General features: G+C 37.6%; 1 protein-coding gene across 4 annotated transcripts in view; it reads right to left on the bottom strand.

Moving 5' to 3' along the window:
• Window positions 1-20,708, bottom strand: part of SIK3 (SIK family kinase 3) — a 244,916-nt gene that overhangs the window by 74,058 nt on the left and 150,150 nt on the right. For all 4 annotated transcript variants that reach the window (XM_036859699.1, XM_036859701.1, XM_036859700.1 and 1 more), the window contains exon 4: window positions 1,040-1,201. In XM_036859699.1, coding sequence (XP_036715594.1) covers window positions 1,040-1,201 — 162 coding nt within the window. The remainder of the gene's footprint in view (window positions 1-1,039; window positions 1,202-20,708) is intronic.

Raw genomic sequence — 20,708 nt, 5'->3', positions numbered from 1 at the left:
GTAAGATAAAGAAAGCATCTAATTCCTGTCTACTGTGTATTGAGCAAATACAGAACTCAAAGAGCTTACAACTGTAAAAGTTCTAATCAGCCCAACTCAGATAGACAAAAGGCTAGGTGACATTCCGAGGATGTAAAAGTAGAGCCTGGAAAGTGAGCAGAGTTATGTACACAAAAGAAACTGTCAGAAGAATCAACAACCTACAAGGGTACACATAGGTACTTTGACCTATAATATAATATAATATAAATTTGAACTCTCAATTCCCACCCAGTTAAGGAGGGAAATCTTCAGAATTGCTTCTTACCTAGGCTTTTCAAGACAGTTATATTCTAGCTAAAGTTCTGTTTTCTATATGAGATTCCAGTCCTTTTTTATCTGGAAGACGAGGGACATACAATGCAATACCAAAAATTGTCAGAAAAACAAAAATGGTTTATTTTCATATTTATAGTTTCTATATAAACTGCAGTCACTTTCTTCTATCAATAGGTGGTGAGCTTGCATTGGTTAGGCAAATGCTGACAGTTTACTAAAATTGAAGTATGAGTAGAGTGAGGCAGTGAAAAGTGCTTTTGTAGGCACTGTCAGATGAGCAGATGAATGAAATTTGAGGATAAAAAGAGATGGACTGCCTTTAAACCACTGTAAGATCTATTCTTCTTAAATGATCATAAAACCACAGTCTTAAGAATAAGCATGCTCTATATCAGCAGTGACACAAATCAACCTTCTCAAGTGAAGGTGAGAAGGCACACAATTTTATCAGTTGTTTTTTTTTTTACTACTTTATTCTATATTTTATTACTTATTTAAAAATTACTTTTTCTTCTTTCTTCCCAACCTATTGCATCCCAAACTACATGAAAAAATAGCATCAATGTATTTTGAAAGCTTATTAATTTTCAAGCCACACACACACAAAAATCCTTTTCATAATACTTCTTTCTGAATAGATGAAACAGATAATCCCTTGCTTTAAGAACCTTGAAGGAAAAGCTGCTTCACTCCTATTTCACATCCTCAGCATACTTCTCACCTGCTATTTTGATATTCAGATTGGCATCCAGTAGCAAATTTTCAGCTTTTAGATCACGATGAACAATATTCCGACAGTGACAAAAATAGACAGCTGCGACAATCTGTTTGAACTTCCGACGGGCCTCCTTTTCTGCCATTCTGCCATGGGCCACCAGGTGGTCTGCAGTGAAGAAGAACACCATCAGTTCTTGTTTTGGGACAGTGGTATAATTTCAAAAGGTAGACAGAAGGAGTGATGCAAGCAGGCCCAGCAAATGAATGAGTCAAAGAAGTAAAACAAACAAATGGAAAACAATACACTTACAGTCCTGATTTGTATCTATAAAAATTCATTAATAATGAGCACCCAAACTTCGTTAAGTATAAATCCCATTACACATACATATGGATAAGAATACACTCGCCCGACCATAAGGAAGGAAGAGCTGTGAGGGATGCACGTAATGGTTTTCTTCAAGGATCGTAACACTCAACACCTTCCTGTTCATAATCTCCGTTGCAAAAGATTACATATACACAGCAAACATGCACATGAAGATAAGTATCAGCAATATTTCCTGTGCTAAAGGGTGAGTCAAAAAGCAGAGTCACAATTATCAATCATTTTAGGAAAGAATAGACAGAAATTAGTCACTGCTGAGAGGGGAAAACCTGCTTTATATAGGATTCTGTTTAGGTTCATATCTCTTCTGCTTTCTCAAAGGTTTACAATTTGACATAAAAATGTACTTATTTGGTGACTGTTCTCTGGAATGCATAGTAATATGCCTGCATCTTTACATTTGCATTTATTGTGCTTACCAAATATTTTTAAAACTATGTTATTAATTTTTACAGATAACATCAATAGAAAACCAAGTGAAGTTTCTACCACTTTAAATGAAATAATTTCATTGGCTACGTCACTAACTAAGGTACAACAAAAGAATTTACATGGGATAAACTTTGTAATTCTATAAATCAGGCTATCCTCTATATTTACAAAGGAATTGATTGACATATAATCAATGTCATAAGTCCTATAACTTTTTTCTAATAGTGGAAGTAGGTTTATATTGAACCAATGACATACATATCCTTAACCCAGTTCTCCATCTAACAACATATACAGATCATGACAGCTGATGGGATTAGAAATGTCAGTGACACAGCTTGCTCTGCTTGAAATCTGTAATAGCTCATCAGCACTATCCTTAAATCAACTGATCTAGCTGGAAAAAAGACACATTTGCCATCATAAGCATCCTGAGATAGTGGGAAAGTGGAAAATTAGACAATATAAGTGTATTATTTTTTGTTTTTTAATAGTAGTTTCAGTAATACTACCCAATTGTTTTGGCACCATCTCCATCCCCCATGGGACCAGTCAGGTATATCTTTTCTTCATCACAAAGAAGAACTTTGAATATTTATTTATTTATATATTTTTTGGCTGTGTTGGGTCTTCATTTCTGTGAGGGCTTTCTCTAGTTGCGGCAAGCGGGGGCCACTCTTCATCGCAGTGCGCGGGCCTCTCACTATCACGGCCTCTCTTATTGCGGAGCACAGGCTCCAGACGCGCAGGCTCAGTAGTTGTGGCTCACGGGCCCAGTTGCTCCGTGGCATGTGGGATCTTCCCAGACCAGGGCTCGAACCCGTGTCCCCTGCATTGGCAGGCAGATTCTCAACCACTGCGCCACCAGGGAAGCCCAGAAGAACTTTGAGATAAAACATATGCACCAGTAATGACTGACAAGATTAAGAGCTTAGAACAAGAAATGGAGGGGGGGTGGTTTGAAGAAGGGGGCAAAATGACAATCCATCTACATATCAGATTTTCAAATAATTCAAACTACATTCTGACCACAACGGACATTAAACTTTGGAGACCAAATACTATAGTAATTTTAAGAACAATGTTATAAGTAGTTTATTTGAATTATTAAGAAAGACCCCTCAAAGGAGTTGTTATAATTGTTAGAGTTATCAATGACCCACACATAAGATCTTTGAAGCATTTCCCTCAAAAACAATCATTATTATGGCCAAGATCACCAATTTGGTAGAAAGAAAGAGAAAATAAGAAGTCTTTAAGCTTAGATGTTAGAAGGACTAGGATACAGCTTTCTACAGGAGTTTAAGAGGTGGTGATAAATGAGCTCACACTCTGGTATGTTTAGGCTTCTGGTGAGATCCGTCAAAAGAACTTCAAACAACACAAGGTCCCCAACTAGGGACAGGGAGTGAATACAAGCTGTTGAAGAACTGGACGTCCATCAGATGTGGACACCATGCTCCACTTGAAGAGGCCATTCTCTCTAACAGTACCTGCTCCTTTGACCCACTATTTCTCTTAACCCAAGGCCTAATTATTCTAATAATGTGCTTTAGCTGCGAAACCTTGTCTAATTAAAGAGCTTTGAAGAGACAGCTATTCTTGAGAAACACAAAAATAAACCCTTATGAAGGTTTACCATCAGAAGCTCATTTGGCCAAGCCACCCATTAATTAAAATGCCCAGGAGACATTCATCTGGCAGTAAATACTAATTACCAGAACACATCAAAGAGCTTCTTAAATACAACAGAATGATTAATTTAGCAATTTCCAAAATAAGTGATTTTCTTTTATTAAAAAAACCTCTTTGTATTTTCTAAGTACTTTGTTTTCCTAAAATGATTGGAAAGTTCTCAAAAATGTTACATAGGCCAGGAGCTGGTGGAACGCAGCCTAGTTCTGTTTTATCTCTACAATGACACATTGGTTGTCCTTGGATGAATCATTTATACTGCCAATATTGCCACCTCTTGATCTGCTAAACAGAAATAAATTCTGTTACATGCTATGGCCAAAGAAAGAATAGCATATTTGGGAATAAACTTGTACTTTGACTAAGAGTTATCATATATGACATAATTTTAACTTTCAAAGACATTTAAAAAGCTATTTTTTAAAAAGGTCCACTCATTACTACACAAATACTATTTCAGCATTTGGTTAATAGATCATAAGGATCTTTGTTCAGGATTCTGTAGTGTTTGAAAGTGATTATTATCATACACCAATTGTACTGTTACACGGTTCTGGTTACAAGGTATTTGTGATAGCACACTGGGTAAAATGGCTGAACTATATAGTACTTTCCCTAAAGATACCTACAGTATCCCTATAGCTATGAATATAAAGAAGATACACAATTTACTTTTTTAAAAAATGTGTTGTCTGCAAACGTCAGATGTTTCTTACTAGCCATTGCGTTTGATGTTTAAGTTCTCTCTTCTCTGGGAACGTTGTGCTCTTCCCCATATACAGGACCTTCATACTGGCTCAATGTCATTCAGACTTTAGCCTCTGCTTTTATTTTTGCCCATCTTATTACCACCACCACCACCCCCCGCCTCCAGCCCCTGTTAGTTTGCTTTCAGTGTAAACCTACAGGGTCTAGTGGGTGTGCCAGGAAACCAGCAGCCTGCAGTGGTTTTTGGTCCCTGCTGAAATTGCCTTTCAGCTGCCTGCTGACAAATAGCTGCTTTATGTTCATGTGTGCTCCATAGGCAGGCAGCAAAAATTCTTCAAGTTCAAATATGACACTTAACTTTCAGCGAAGAAACCCAGAGCAGTAGTAGCCCAGCCTCAACTTAACACAAAGTCACAGCATTTGAATACACACTGGGGTAATTTCAGAAGGCAAATGAAACAAATAGCTCCTGAGCCACTCAACATTCAAAGTAAAATACATTCTGCAACTTGTCAGGATAAACCCACTTGCAAGGAACTCTAAAGAGTTGTTCTGCTTCTTCTGGACAGTTTAGTGAGCTAGTTCTCCGAAATACTGGGCGAGATACCACCCATACCTCCAGTCCCAAACACCCCATCCTGCAACCATGACCCCAGCCCCCCACCCACACCCCTGAGTCTAGACAATCTTCAATCCATCACAGTAAGTCCCTTTTCACCATCAATTAACTACTACTCTATTTAGTTGCCATTATACCTCTGCTGCAAATTTAAAGTTTTTCTCTATCACAGCTTCAACCATTTCAACCCAGACAAGGATGAGGTGACTCTCAATTAAAAGGAGAAAACGGTTCTCCTGTTTTCAAGCTCTTATCAAAAGTAAGGAGCCTGTGAAATAAAAACAAAACAAAACAACAACAAAAAAAGAAAAAAGTAAGGAGCCTAAGTTCTCTTTCTCACTTTCCAATCACCATAAATAACTTGGCACTGGATTTCTGTAATCTTTCTTTATCTGTTCTTCCTTACAAAATCAAAAGTAGTTAGTGACACTAAGGGATTTATATACCTCATGAGGAGTATATTATTAGAAGCGGAGGGAATGAATTCTGAAGTTTCAAAAGTATTAGAGCACCAACATTTATAAAGTTTGCTTCAGAATTCACTGTTTGTAATTTTGTCCCAATCTGACTCAGGAAGAAATATCTTGTGGTACAGTTAGATTCTAACCTTTCAAAGAGCAAAAATACACATAAGGCAGTCTTAACGTCCCTAGACCAGCCTTGCTGGAGTGTCAGAGGCATGCCACTAATGGGGTAGCGGTGGGAAGCCAACATTTCTTAAAATAAGTCACTTTTCCACTATAAACAGACAGTGTCTCCATTTGTCTGCTAGGTCTACAACTTCTAAGATCCAAAACACTAGCTGAAAATGAACATACCCTGATAGCAGGTCAAGCAACAGGGCAGAAACTTTTCATTTTTCATGATGAATTAATAACCCAGTCTAGAATGGGGAAAAGGCGGCTCATGTGCTAAGCTTAGGCGGCTACCTGGAAAGATTTCTGCCAATTCCAAGCTAACCACAGCTAGCAGTTCTTCGCTTTGCCACTCAGTTCTATCATTTCTTCTTTCTACACTCATGGAAACGACTTTCTGTTTATCAAACAAATGCTTCTTTCCAAAAGAGTCAGGGCGAGGCCAAGATAACTCAGCTTCCTGGGAGAAGGTTAACAAGAGTGCACTCAAATGTCACACTGTCCCTAACCCTCGGAGGCCCCAAGCTGCCAAGGACTAGAGGAATAGGGCTTGTTATTTGGTTTTCCTTGCCAAGATTCCAACTACCTCATACCAGGCTTCTTTACTTGTTGCTGCTGCTGGTTTCCATCTCTTTTCTTCATCCTTCCAGTGGTCCAGGCCAAAAACCTTGCTGTCGTCTTTCATTCTCTTTCTCCCACACCCCACATCCAATCCATCAGCAGATTTTATAAACTCTGCTGTCAAAATACATCCAGAATTCAACTATTCCTCACCCTTATCCCCACCCCACTCTAGTGCCACCAACCTAGTCCAATAGCCATTATCTCCCTCCTGGTTTACTGCAGTAACCTTAGAATAAACTCCTAACCAGTATCCCTGATTCTGCCCTTGGCTCACTGCGATCTACTCTCAAAATGACAGCCAAAATAAGAAGTCTTTTTTTTTTTTAACTTTTTTCTTTTGAAATAATTACAGATTCACAGGAAGCTGCAGAGATAGTACAGAGAGATCCCATGTACTCTTCACCCAGTTTCCCCCAATAGTTAAATCTTACATAATTATAGAACAATATCAAAACCCAGAACTTGACATGGGTAGAATTATGTGTATACTCCTATGTCATTTTATCACATGTATAGATTTGTGGAACTACCACTGCAACCAAGATACAGAATTATTTGGAGTTACTCATTACTGAGTATTCTTGCAGGCATAAAAACAAAATGTCCACTATTACTTTTTTCTACTATCCCAAATATTAAACTTTTTCCTACAGGGTTCTGAGAAAACACAATTTCTTTCTGATTCACTTACAGTCACAAGATATGCTTTAGTTCTAAAAGTTTTAAGCTAGAACTATTTCTATTTTTTTCCTATGCCTTCTTACTCATACAAAAGAGCTTTGCATGTGACGGATGCTTAATAATTACAGATTAACTCAGGGAATATCCATCAGAGGAAAGACTATACACGTATTTTTTTACTCTTCCTCTTGCCACTAACAAAGTTTGTAAACTAAGCATGGTTTATGTTAAGGCTTTATAAAAAAAAATGCTATTCTTTTGATACAAAGTCTGTTTACATTAATGTATAAAGGAGGATTTGTTTTCTTATAGTTTCTTAAAAAAATACTTCTAGACTAAGTATAAGCCCAGGTAGCCTATGAAATAGGATCCCGTATACTCTTAAAGGCCTTTCAAGAATGTTATTCAGACTTCTCAGATATAGTGCAAATGTTTCTCGTGCTACACCAATATACTAGCAAAGGTGGGTTAGCTAATTTTGTAATACAGAGATTCTTCCCTGATTCCTAGTATAATCTGCAGGTTCCAAATCCAGCTCATTCTTTCTCTGAAGCTTTCCCTAACCTACTCATCTACTCTAGAAGAACTGGTCCATAATTTTTATCTAATGGCATTTAGCCTATACACCTCTGTAACATCAGTGAACAACTGTATTACAGTTGTTTCTTAACATGTGGATCTCCCTCTCTAGACCAGGGATTCTTAGTCCATGGATGGGTTTCCATCCACGAATCCTGTAAGGTAAAGGAAAATATGGATAGTGTGCTTCCATTTGTGCAGTAAGGAAGAGGAAATACAAATATGTATGTGGGTGTATGTGTGTATATTTAATTTATATTTTCTAAAGGAAGTAATATTAAGTGAGAAACTTCTTAAAATGGTTACTTATAAGGGAATGGAAAAGGGGTGGAAGCTAGAATTTCCTGAACGTACCCTTTTTTTATAGTTTTAGTCCTGAAAACATGTAATGTCTTAAATAACTTACACAATTCAGAATTGAGTCAAAGAGAAGAAAAATTTCTAAAAATTGAAAGCAAATTGGAAAAAAAAAAGAACGTAACTCTGAGTTAAGTTGTGACATAACCAGAAAATAATTTTTTTAAGTGACAACTGAACGCAGTATTTTGCCTATGCATCTTTAATGGGCTATATCCTGAGGACAAAAAGAACCAGTAGTCTCTTTAATATTTGTAATAATATTGGTATTACTTTGAGTCAGTCTTGCCCTCACTCTCATATTAAATATGTAATTACGTTAAAGTCATTTGAAACCACAAATTTTCAGCATAAGAGAAATGAGACGTAAATACATAATATTCAGGAAGTAGAAACACTGAAATCTTAAATTTCAATTGGAATGTTAGTACAAACTTGTATTTTACTTTTCTCTCTAAAAAAACCACACATTTGCTACCTCTGTGCCCTAAACAGGCCTCTAAGCAATGACAACCCAGTAGTAATATAAGCATCCCTAGGGGACGGGCTGAAGGAACCAGAGCTCCCAGGAGAAATGTTTGATTCCAGGTCTGGGACAGGAAGTGTTCAAGATAAGCCTGGAACATCTTACCTAAAAGCAAGGAAGCTATTAAAGACTACTGGGATCAGGGACTTCCCTGGTAGCACAGTGGTTAAGAATCCGCCTACCAGTGCAGGGGACACGGGTTCGAGCCCTGGTCCGGGCAGATCCCACGTGCCTCAGCGCAACTAAGCCCATGCGCCACAACTACTGAGCCTGCGGTCTAGAGCCTGCGAGCCACAACTACTGAGCCCGCACGCCTAGAGCCCGTGCTCCACAACTAGAGAAGCCACCGCAATGAGAAGGCTGCGCACCGCAACGAAGAGTAGCCCCCGATCGCCGCAACTAGAGAAAGCCCACGTGCAGCAACAAAGACCCAAGGCAGCCAAAAATAAATTAATTAATTTTTAAAAAAAGAAAGAAAGCAAGCTATGTGCAAACACATAACTTTAAAAAAAAAGACTATTGGGATCATGTCAAAAGAACACAGGAGTCAACTTAAAGAGGCTTCCGTGAGCTAAGTGGAGTAATTTGAGCATCAAAAGAGTAATAACTCAATGGACTGAAACACTTCAAACATGTTAAAATCTGTAAGTTCATAATGATATTACAAAATAAACAAAATCAACTTCATTGGTCACCACTGGTGATTGCTAGGGTACCAGTTCATTATTCTGATATTTAATACATAATGAAAAAGAATCAAGCATTTATTTTGCCTTTATTGTAGTTTCTAAATTGTTTATAGGCAAAGTTCTTTACAGAAGAATTAGAGCTAATAAATGCAGAAAGAATGAGAGAATTAAAAAATCACCATTTTGCAACTTCTAATGAAGGAATGTATTTATTAGGCAACTAAATAATAAGAGTGGCTAACACATTTGATCAAAAGTGGATGAGAAACTTTATAAAAACTTTATGAAACTTTATACATCACTAAAAGTGGTGAAATCGGACATTATACAAATCCTGAAATGATGCAACAGTTAGACTATGATGTATTCCTCTCCCGACCCCACCAAGGTGACCCTTATTTAACCAAACCACTTTACAAGAAATAGTGAGCCAGAGACAACATGCTGAATGATGCAATAAGGATCCAAACCCAGAATGTGGGAAATTTTACAAGATGATCCAGTTTCTTCAACAAATAAATGTCATAGAAAAAAAAAAAAAAAAAAAACGTGTGTGATGGCAGGAGAGAGAAGGGGTTGTTATAAAGCATAAAAAATTTAAGATACTTATCAACTCTGGATGTCTGGACTTCGTTGCATCATGATATGAATAAACTATAAATAGATGTTTTGAGACAATTGGAGAAAGCTACGAAACATGGCCTGCCTGTTAGTTAATTTTGTTGGGTTTAAGAATGGTATTATAGACTTTAGTTGACTATGAAGGATTAGCTGATACTGGATTTACTCTCCCACTTTAACCAACTATAAAATTTGGACTGTTTGCAGACATTGGGCAATAACCAACAAAAGGCTATGATTCTTCAGAGAAAGAAAGCACAAGAGTTGCGCCCCATATTCACCCCAAACCACAACCTATGAAAACAGATCAGAGTTAGGGGCTGGTAAGGCAGTTAGAATTTGGGTGGCAGGAAAACAGAGAAGGAGAGAGAAGCAGAGGAGGAACATCAAAAGTTACAAAAGAAATTCTGATGAGGTCTTGGCCAACTCTCAAACTGCATATGAGCAAAAGCAAGACTATAAAAGGCCTAGCATTAAAAAGTTGCTGGGAGGATGAAAGCTAAAGAGAAAATTTTAGAGATTATACAGTGCACATGGGATGCTGGCGTTCAGATACAGCTTACAAGGCAAGACCTTGGTGAATATTCTACATACTCAGTGGAGAGCCCAGAGGACAACACCCTGGGAGTAAGGGCTGTGCCATGGGAGTAAGGGCAAAACTAAAACAGAACCAACATAACAATGCCTAAAACTAATCAGCCTCAGCATGATCAAGTTGATCCATCATAATTCAACCTCCTGCCAGAACAAACTCAACACTGTAGAAGATAACATAATCCAGAGTCTTTATAACGTGTCACTCTTAATACCCAGTATACAATAAAAAAATTACTAGACATGGGAAGAAGTAGGAAAAATGACCAATAATCAAGAGTTTAACGTCAACAGAAGCAGAACCAAAGATGACTTGGATATTGGAGTTAGCAGGCAAGGACTTCAAAAACGACTGTGATTAATACGTTAAAGAAAACACAGGGAATGATGTACAAAAACGATAAGATGGAACATGTCAAAGGAGAATCAGTCTCTAAAATATATATAACTTATAGGGACTCCCCTGGTGGCGCAGTGGTTAAGAATCAGCCTGCCAATGCAGGGAACATAGGTTCGAGCCCTGGTCCGGGAAGATCTCACATGCCACAGAGCAACTAAGCCCGTGCACCACAACTACTGAGCCTACGCTCTAGAGCCCGAGAGCCACAACTACTGAGCCCACGTGCCACAACTACTGAAGCCCATGTGGCTAGAGCCCGTGCTCCACAACAAGAGAAGCCACCGCAATGAGAAGCCTGCGCACCACGACGAAGAGTAGCCCCCACTTGCCGCAACTAGAGAAAGCCCGTGCGCAGCAACGAAGACCCAATGCAGCCAAAAATAAATAAATAAAATAAATAATTTTAAACAATAAAAAAATAAAAAATATATAATTTATAAACATATCTAAAATGGCAAAACACCCGAAATTGAGAACTTATTGGCTAGATTCAACAGCTGGCACAGCAAAAGACAGGATTAGTGACCTGAAATAAATATTATTGTTAAGTTTTTAAAAATCCTTATACGCAAGAGAAAAATATTAAGTATTTATATGTGAAATGATATGATTTCTGATTTGCTTTAAATTACTTTTAACCAAAAAAAGTTGGGGGAAAGGAGTGAAACAAAACCAGCAAAGTATTGATAACTATCAAAACTAGGAGATGAGTACATCAGAGTTTATTATACTATTTTCTTTCCTCTTACATATATCTGAAATGCCTATAAAAGAAGTTTTCAAAAATGGAATCTATCATTTGCACACCTGTTTTCATAACAGCATTATGTGCAATAGCCGAAAGGTAGAAACAACCCATGTATCTATCCATCCACAGATGGATTAAAAAATGTAGTATGTACATACAGTGGAATATTACTCAGCTTTAAAAAAGAAGGAAATTCTGACACGTGCAACAACATGGATGAACCTTGAGGACTTTATGCTAAGTAAAATAAGCCAGTCACAACAGGACAAATACTGTATGATTTCACTTATATGAGGTACCTAGAGTAGTCAAACTCAGAGACAGAACATAGAATGGTAGTTGCCAAAGGATGGGAGAAAGGTAAATGGGGAGTTGTTATTTAGTGGGTACAGAGTTTCAGTTTTGCAAGATGAAAAGAGTTCTGTAGATGGATGGTGGTGATAATGCAAATATAATTAACACCACTGAACTATATACTTAAAAACGGTTACAACAGTAAATTTTATGTTATGTGTATTTTACCACAGTTTTTTTTAAAAAAACAAAGTCTCTCTCTCTCTCTCTCTCTCTCTCTCTCTCTCTCTCACTCTCTCTCTCTCTCACTCTCTCTCTCTCTCTCCCTCTCCCCCTCCCTACCCCACATGCACACACACACAGACACCAGCCCAGAAAATATCTTCAGGATATCAAAGTTTGAAGGCACACTGAAATAAAATGCACTAATTCCAAAAAATGAGCTAAAAATCTCTTTATATAAGTCAAATATTTTAAAATATTATGACTAAAATATCTTTATTTTTCTAGAAGTTTTGCTTTGTCAGAAAAGACTTCATTTTCCAAAGACTTCATTTTCATTTAAAAAAAAAAAAAAAACCAGTTCAGAAAACCCTCAGAAAAAATATTAATATAGGAGCCAGGTAAAAATATTCCTTTTGCTCATTCTCTGGGGCATTTATTTTTATGTCATGATAGAACTGACAGGATAGTCAGACGACAACCATGAATAGATATCTGGCAGTAAAGTGAGGTCATCAAACTGTAAGTTTCTAAGCACTAAGCACAGGTGGCTTCCTCATATACCTTGGGCAGGTTACAAACATAAATGCTAAAGTCATGTCTGATACTGAGAAAATAAAACCAAAAAATGAAGAATAATGAACAGGAAATTAATTAGGGAAGGAGACGGAAGTAAATTGTTTTAATTTAGGATGACTGAATGAAATTCAGTGATAGTTATTTGCTTCTGTCAGTAAAGCCTTAGAAAACAGCTAGTTTTTGTAGCCAAAGGGAGTAAATAATTTAGTGAGAAAACAGTATTTTAGTTATAAAAATATATAGAATGTCATGAGGATTAAATAAGAAAAGCATGTTACAACAACAACAAATCCACCACCCAAAACACAGTAGTGTGTTCAAATAAACAAATGTGATAGTGTTCTCAAACATTTAGGAGGTTGAAAGATAACATATGTAACACTTAACACAATATCTGGTACAGGATGGTTATACAGTTTAGTCTTTCCCATTCTCTGCTCTGTGAGTCTGAGGGTCCCATAGCATAAATAAATGGCTTTGCGAGAAGTTCTGGGTTCCATACATGTTGACACCTTTAGGAAATGTCATTTTTAAGGCACTGAGAATATCCATAATAAATCATACACACTTCAACACAGTACTGTTAAGTTAATAATTTATTTTAAATGCTCATGAGTTCTGCCTGGTATTCAGGAAACTTTTCTTGATAAAGTGCTGGATTTATGACTTCATAGTCTCAAACAGGAAGTTTGGGGATATATATCTAAAGAAATCATACTGTGGAAGTTTTAAATTATGAGTTTAGTGGTTTACAGAACTAACCAGTTTCTCAATTCTGTTTATAAAATTAAACACACCCACACTGTCATGGCTGCCCCTTTATAATACAGTGTCAAATAATCATTTCAATAAATCAATTGAATGAGTAATAAATGCTCATTCAATAATCATTTATTGAAGCCTATTACATTGCTTAGAATTCATAATCTTTAATGTCTTTCTCTGCAGTTATCCAGAAAACAAAAAGGTGTTTTCCTCCCATGTCAAAAACTCATTTAACTAAAATATGTTACGGAATAACATGAAAATTCCATGCTTGACTTGGTTATACTTCACTGTGATACAATGAAATAAATATACTGAGTGCCTGCTATATGTTAGACACTGCATTAGTGAAGACACAGATGAATAAGATTCAAATGTCGCAATCTATAGTCTAGTGACATTCTTTCATTCAGTTAGTCTTTCATTCAACTGATCAATAAATATTTACTGAGCATGTATTCTCTGCAGGCACTTTTCTAAGTACTAGAGATTTATTAGCAACGCTCAAAAGTTACAAAGTCCTTACTCTTATGAGGCTTATATTTTAGTGAGATGAGACAATAAGCAAACAAACAAACAAACAAATAAATGTCAGTTGGTGATAAGGACCAAGAAGAAAAATAAAGCAAGGAAGGAAATACAGAGTAGTGGGCCAATAGGAAGAATGAGATTTCAGACAGCATGGCAGGCAAAGACCTCTCTAATAAGGTAACATTTGATAAGAGACCTGAAGGAAATGGAAGAGAGAGCCATGTGGATATCTGGGGAAAGAGTATTTCAGGAAGAAGAAATGGAAAATGTCAAGGCCTTAAAGTGGGAACATATCCAGAGTTTAATGAACAAGAAAGAGGTGCCAATATGAAACGGGGGGAGAGTACTAGGTGCTAAGGTCAGAGAGGTAGCTGGAAACCAGATAACATAGAGGTTTATAGACTATGCATTTATTCCAAACAGATGAGAAAGCCAATAGAAGTAGAAAGCGGAGTGGGAAGATTCCACTTTCATTTTAAAAGAATCACTCTCCCTGCGATAGAGGCATCAGGGCAAGCTCAGGGAGCCTGGTTAAAGGCTATTGCCGTAACCCTAGCAAGAGATACCTATGACTTCGGTCAGATTGGTATTGGTGGAGGTGGTGGTAAATGACCAGGGTCAGCATATATTCTGATGGTAGAGTCACCCAGGTTTACTGATGGATCTGGCCCGAGGTATGAAAGCAAAAGAGAAATTAAGTATGACTCTATAGAAGTTTCTGGTGTGAGCAACTGGATGCACAGAGTTGCCACTATTGAGACAGGAGAGACTGGTGAAAAGAAAAACTTGGTGAATGCAAATCAAGAGTTCAGTCTACATATGTTAAGACTGTGACATCCATTAGACATCCAAGGGGAGATGTCAAGTAAACAGCTGGGTATATAAACCTAGAGTTCAGAGGACAGGTCAGACTGGAGAGTTAAAATTTGGAAGCCATGGGACTTCCCTGGTGGTCCAGTGGGTGAGAATCCGTACTCCCAATGCAGGGGGCCTGGGTTTGATCCCTGGTTGGGGAACTAGACCCCGCATGCATGCCGCAATTAAGAGTTAGCATGTTGCAACTAAGAAGTCCGCATGATGCAACTAAAAAAAAAGATCCCACATGCCACAACTAAAGATCCCGTGTGCCACAACTAAGACCTGGCACAGACTAAACAAACAAACAAATAAATAAAATATTTTTTTAAATAAATAAATAAAATTTGGAGGCCAGCAGTTTCATGGGCCATAAAAATCAATTAGGGAGTAGATGTGCATAGAAGAAAAGAGGTCCAAGGACTGCACCAAGCAGCACTCCAAAGTTTAGATGTCAGGAAGACGAGGAGGATCTGGCAAAAGAACCACCAGAAGAAAAAGGGATCAGTCAAGGGACTATTGTCTAAATTACTCAGTCTAGTGCCAGTAAATGACACAGAAATACAAAAGAAAAAAACTTAACTGCAAATAGTGCTATAGTAGAGGTATGCTCAAAGGAAGAAGGAAGGGCTTCCCTGGTGGCGCAGTGGTTGAGCATCCGCCTGCCAATGCAGGGGACACGGGTTCGAGCCGTGGTGTGGGAAGATCCCACATGCCGCGGAGCAACTAGGCCCGTGAGCCACAACTACTGAGCCTGCGCGTCTGGAGCCTGTGCTCCGCAACAAGAGAGGCCGCAACAGTGAGAGGCCCGCACACCGCGATGAAGAGTGGCCCCCGCTCGCCGCAACTAGAGAAAGCCCTCGCACAGAAACGAAGACCCAACACAGCCAAAAATAAATAAATAAATTTAAAAAAAAAAAAGGAAGAAGGAAAAAGGCAATAACTCTCGAGCACAATCAGGGCAGAGTTCACAGAAAGCATAACATTTGAGAAGGGTCATGAACATTGAGTAGCAATTAATAAAGCAAAGAAGGATAGCTGGGCTTTTGTATCTTGTGTTCTGACACATCCTACGGATAATCAGCCTTGCAACCAATTCCTCTGAGGACAATCCCTTTATAGACCTTGTGAAGAAAAAAAGGACAGTATTCTACAAGAGATTAGGAAGTAATGTAAACTCATCTGAGTCCCCACTAGCTTCAGACTACCATGGGACATGCTAGGGTACCTGGTAAACCCCTTTCTGCCTCTCTTGCCTTCACATTTATCAAAGACAGTGAAACCCATTTCACAGTTCACTGCTCCACCCAGAGTCTGCCAGTCACTTAGGCAATATCCATAGCCTTGAGGATAATCTATTTGACAATTTAACTTCATGATTACTTGAACCTTCTTTATCTCCAGTGACCTATAACTCCACCAAAGTTCAGCAACTTTCCTATGGCCACATCTTGAACTTGTCTCTGCTTGACACTTTTCTACCTTTGAAATTCTAAACTTCGATAGTATACTCCCCTCTCTCTTAATATAAACTTCTATATCAGCAATGTTGAATAGAAATAAAATGTGAGCCATTTATATAATTTAAGGTTTTCTAGTAGTCACATTAAAAAAAATTACTCATTTTGAAATTAATTTTAAGAATTTATTTTAAACTCAATACATCAAAAATATAATCACATTAAGAATATAATCACTGCAACATGTAAACAGCATAAATATTAGCAATGAGACATTACCTTCTTTTTTTCATACTAAGTCTTCAAACTCCAGTGTGTATTTTACATTTACAGCATATCACATTTCAGACACTAAATTGTCTATAGTCAAGGTGAAATGTAATTTTACCAAAATAAGAGTTGGGTTTTATGGAAAAATGTTTTACACTGTGTGTAGTAAAGAACTGGCCTTGCTCGAAGTGAAGGTCTGGCCTTACTCCTTGGCTTCCAGGAGGTCATCTCTGGGCATTTGGAATGTTATGCCTGATGGGAGTGTCTTTGTCTGGTCATACCAGATAGTCCTAACAATATGATTTAGCATGGGACTGGCCATACCCACATAGTCTTAGGATGGAGGCTGGCCACACTAGAAGACCAACAATGTGACTTAGGGTGGCAGCTTTGGGGTCATGTATATCAGTTGGGCCTGGAGACGAAATCAACCATGTGGGCATTCAATCAATCAATCATTCATGCCTATATAAAATAAAAACTCTGAACACAGAGGCTCAGGTGAGCTTCCCTATGGGTCCAATACTCTGTGCATACTGTCACACATCAACAACCAGGAGAGTAAGACATCCATGTGAGTGGAAAACAAAAGCTCCATGTCTGGTACTTCTTCATGGACTCTGCGCTTCTTCCCTTAGGTGATTTTAATCTGTATCCTTTCCTTGTAATAAACTGTAACTGTGAGTATAATAGGTTTCAGTGAATTCTGTGAGTACTTTTAGCAAATTATCAAAGGTGAGGGTGGTATTGGGAAATTCCTGAACTTGCAGTTGGTGCCAGGAATGAGGGTGCTTGTTGGGAGCTGTGTTCAACTTTGTAGTTGGCTAACTCTCTCAGTTGTCCTAAAACTGCTTCAGTTTTTAAACGTAAATGTAAATTCAATTCAAAATTCAGTTCCTCAGTTGCGCTATCTACATTTCAAATGCACACAGTGGCTACAATATTGGGTGCACTTTCAGACTTTTATCTCTTTGATCCTCTTATGCCCAACACACTTGCTTTTCAACTGCATCTAGATCTCTAGCTTTTAAAATTCCTCCTATTTAAGATCATTCATCCTGGTCTCATTTGCCCTATATCCCTTTCAGCCTAAGCCCAATGACCCACACATTAATTACTTTATTGTTAGTGGCCTGAATTTCTTTGCCAACTGTCTCTCATCTTCTACTGCACATGACTTTATGTCATGTTAATTATATCTCAGTTTTTTTTAAAGTTTTAAAAAATAAAAATGTTTAGAATATTGCCTGGTACATAATGCTGCTATGGACAAGTTGTACAATCTTTACACTGACTAAGCACTTTACACTCACATAATCCTCACACCAACCCTTTGAGATAAGTGGTGTCTTCATCATCATCCTTATTACTACTATTATTATTATTATCTTCCTTTTAAAAGAGGAGAACACTGAGGCAGTGAGATTAAAAAGTTTGCCCCCAATTACAAAGGCAGTAAGTGGAGGAATTAGGATTTGAATCACAGCAGTCTGACTCTATCCATATTCTTAACCACTAACAATGTTGCTTTAACTATATCCACAATCCATTTCTCCATCCCCAGGGCCACTACTCATCAGACAATTCTCAGCCCTCATCTGTCTTACTGCAGTAACCTCCTAAGTGCTCTCCCAGACTCATTCCCCTCAAATGTATCTTTATATTGCCAACAAAATACCCTTTCTTAAACAAGTCGGACTGTGTTCTGGCCCTTGCTTAAAGCCCTCCCATTGCTCACGATCATCTCATAGTGGAAGAAACTTTTAGTGGCCACAGACTTATTTACTTAAATGAACTCTTATGTGGAAATCCAATAGGCATATTGGGTATAAAAGCAGAGATGCTCCTGTTGAATATGAGCGAAAAGTGGGGGTTGGTTGAATGCATTTGTGAGGAAAGCATGACTCTTTAGCCCTGCCTCACACATCTTCCTCCTCAGAGATGGCATCCTAGACATTTCCAAAGGACCCTTAGAACTTGTGGAATAATCTGAAAACCAGCCTATCACTTAACCCTCTAAGAAACTAGTTCTAGTCCTGTGAATACACAAAGTTGTTTCATGCTTTAGAGTCTTTACATATGTTATCCCTCTGGAAAGGTCATTTCTACTCAGCAAACTTCTCATACTTGAAAACTCTGTTCAACCTTTACTTCGTCCATCAAGACTTCTCTAACCTACTCCTTATTCCAACAGCTGCAAATAGAGCTCCCCATCTTTATCACAGGCCTGTTGATGATGTCCTTTGTACAATATAGTACTCAAAACTGAAGATAATATTCCAGACATGGTGTGACTGCCACTAAAGTTAAGACTGCTACAACTCTTTCAGCAAATCCGAAACTGAGTTTGGAATTAGCAGCCAACTACTATCCAAAGCAGTTCTGCGTCTTAATTAGCCAATGACACTGGGATAAAGTTCCTAGCTAATAACATTTACACCTAGAGCAGAAACTTCCAAGAATCATTACTCATCACTTCAAATAACCTAGCAAAACTCTGGATCAAACCAACTGTCTCTGTTCTTCACTCCTATATCTCAGCTGCCAAGAACTGCTAACAAACAACCCATAAAACAAGCCACAACAAAGTTAAGATCAACAACTGCCAGCCCGTCCACACTGCCTATTAGTCCTTCAACTTGCCTCCTGTCATCTACCTCCTTCATTTCCTTTAGTTGCTATTCCAAGATCTCACATCTCAGCATACAGATGGTTTTCTTACTTCTCAGAAATTAGTTATTAGGTACTCAGATTCTAAACCTTAATCCCCCAGACATCAGTCTCACACAAATACTTCAGCAAATTTACCAGCCTTCAACTCTATCTCTACCCACTTCTTCTCTTCTCACACAAAACGAATCCCTCACCGATGCACTAAAACGTATCCCCTTGTATCTCCTTGAGGAATGCTCCACTAAATTTCACTCTCTCCCTTCCACCTACATTTCCTCTGGTTCCACTCTTCTTTCCCCTCAACATAAACTATAGGTTTAAGTCAAATATATAAAAAAAGAAAATACACATGCAAACAATGCCCCAGAATTTACCAACTCTCTCATTCCTTCCCATTATAGCCAACTTCCTCAAGAGTTATTTATACCACTGGCCTTCAAAGTAGGGTGCTGATTTTTATCTCAGTAGTCGCTCTAGGGATTATAATATGCATCTTAATTTATCACAATCTACTTCAAATTAATGCTGACTTGATTCAGGTAAAATATAGCAACATTATTCCAATATAACTCCATTTCCTCAACCTTCCTTTAGATACTTTACATCAATCTCTGATAGAAATCCAGAAATAGAGTGTTATAGTTACTTTGTTAAGTCATTTTATGTCTTTTAAAGAAATTAAGAGAATAAAAGGGGGAAAAGTATATTTGTATACTCTTTTATTTCCTATACATTCATCTCTTCTGATTTTCTTCATTTCCTCCTATGGACATGAGTTACCATTTCGTGTCACTTCCTTTCAGCCTGAGCATTTCCTTTAGAATGGCTTATAGAGTAAGCAGGTCTGCCTATATAAGAAACTCTCTCAGTCTTTAGTTATTTGGGAATGACTTTATTTTGCCTTCCTTTTAAAGGATAGTTTTACTAGATACAAAATTTATGGTTCACAGCTTCTTTTTTTTTTTTTAATTTCAGCATTTTAAACATGTCAATCCACTGCTTCCATTTTTTTCTGATGAGAACCCAGCTATAAATCATATTGTTGTTACCCTGTATGTGGTGAGTCATTTTTCTCTCGCTGCTTCAAGATTCTCTTTTTCTTTTCACAAATTGACAATGATGTGTGTAGATGCAGATCACTTTGTAATTATCCTACTTGAGATTCAACGAGCTTCTTGATACCGTAAATCGATGTTTTATAATACATTTTAGAAGTCCTTGGCCATTATTTCTTCAAGTATTTTTTTCTGTCCCTTTCTCTCTCCTCTTTCCTTCTGGAATTCCCATTATAAATATGTTGGTATACTTGACCTTGTTCCATAGGTCTGTAAGGCTTTGATTATTTTTCTTCAATGGTCTTCTCTCTGTTCTTCAGATAGGATTATTTCTATTGATAGAAATAATCTTCAGGTTTATTGGTGTTTTTTGGGTTTTTTTCCTGCCACCTCAAATCTGCTCTTGAACTCATTTAGTGAATTTTTCATCTCAGTTATTGTGCTTTTCAACTCTGGAATTTCCATTTTGTTCTTTTTTATAGTTTCTATTTCCTTATTGAGATTCCTTATTTGTTAAGTCATTGTTATCATATTTTCTGTTTGTTATTTAGACATGATTTCTTTTGTTTGAACAAATTTATAATAATTGCCAGAAGTTTTTGCTAAAAACAACATCTAGACTCACTGAGAGAAAGTTTCTATTGACTACTTTTCCTCCTGATTTTGGATCACA

This window comes from Balaenoptera musculus, chromosome 8, assembly GCF_009873245.2.
Source record: "Balaenoptera musculus isolate JJ_BM4_2016_0621 chromosome 8, mBalMus1.pri.v3, whole genome shotgun sequence".
Taxonomy (NCBI): domain Eukaryota; kingdom Metazoa; phylum Chordata; class Mammalia; order Artiodactyla; family Balaenopteridae; genus Balaenoptera; species Balaenoptera musculus.
The sequence above is the reverse complement of the archived record's forward strand: the minus strand, read 5'-3'. Positions and strand labels throughout refer to the sequence as shown.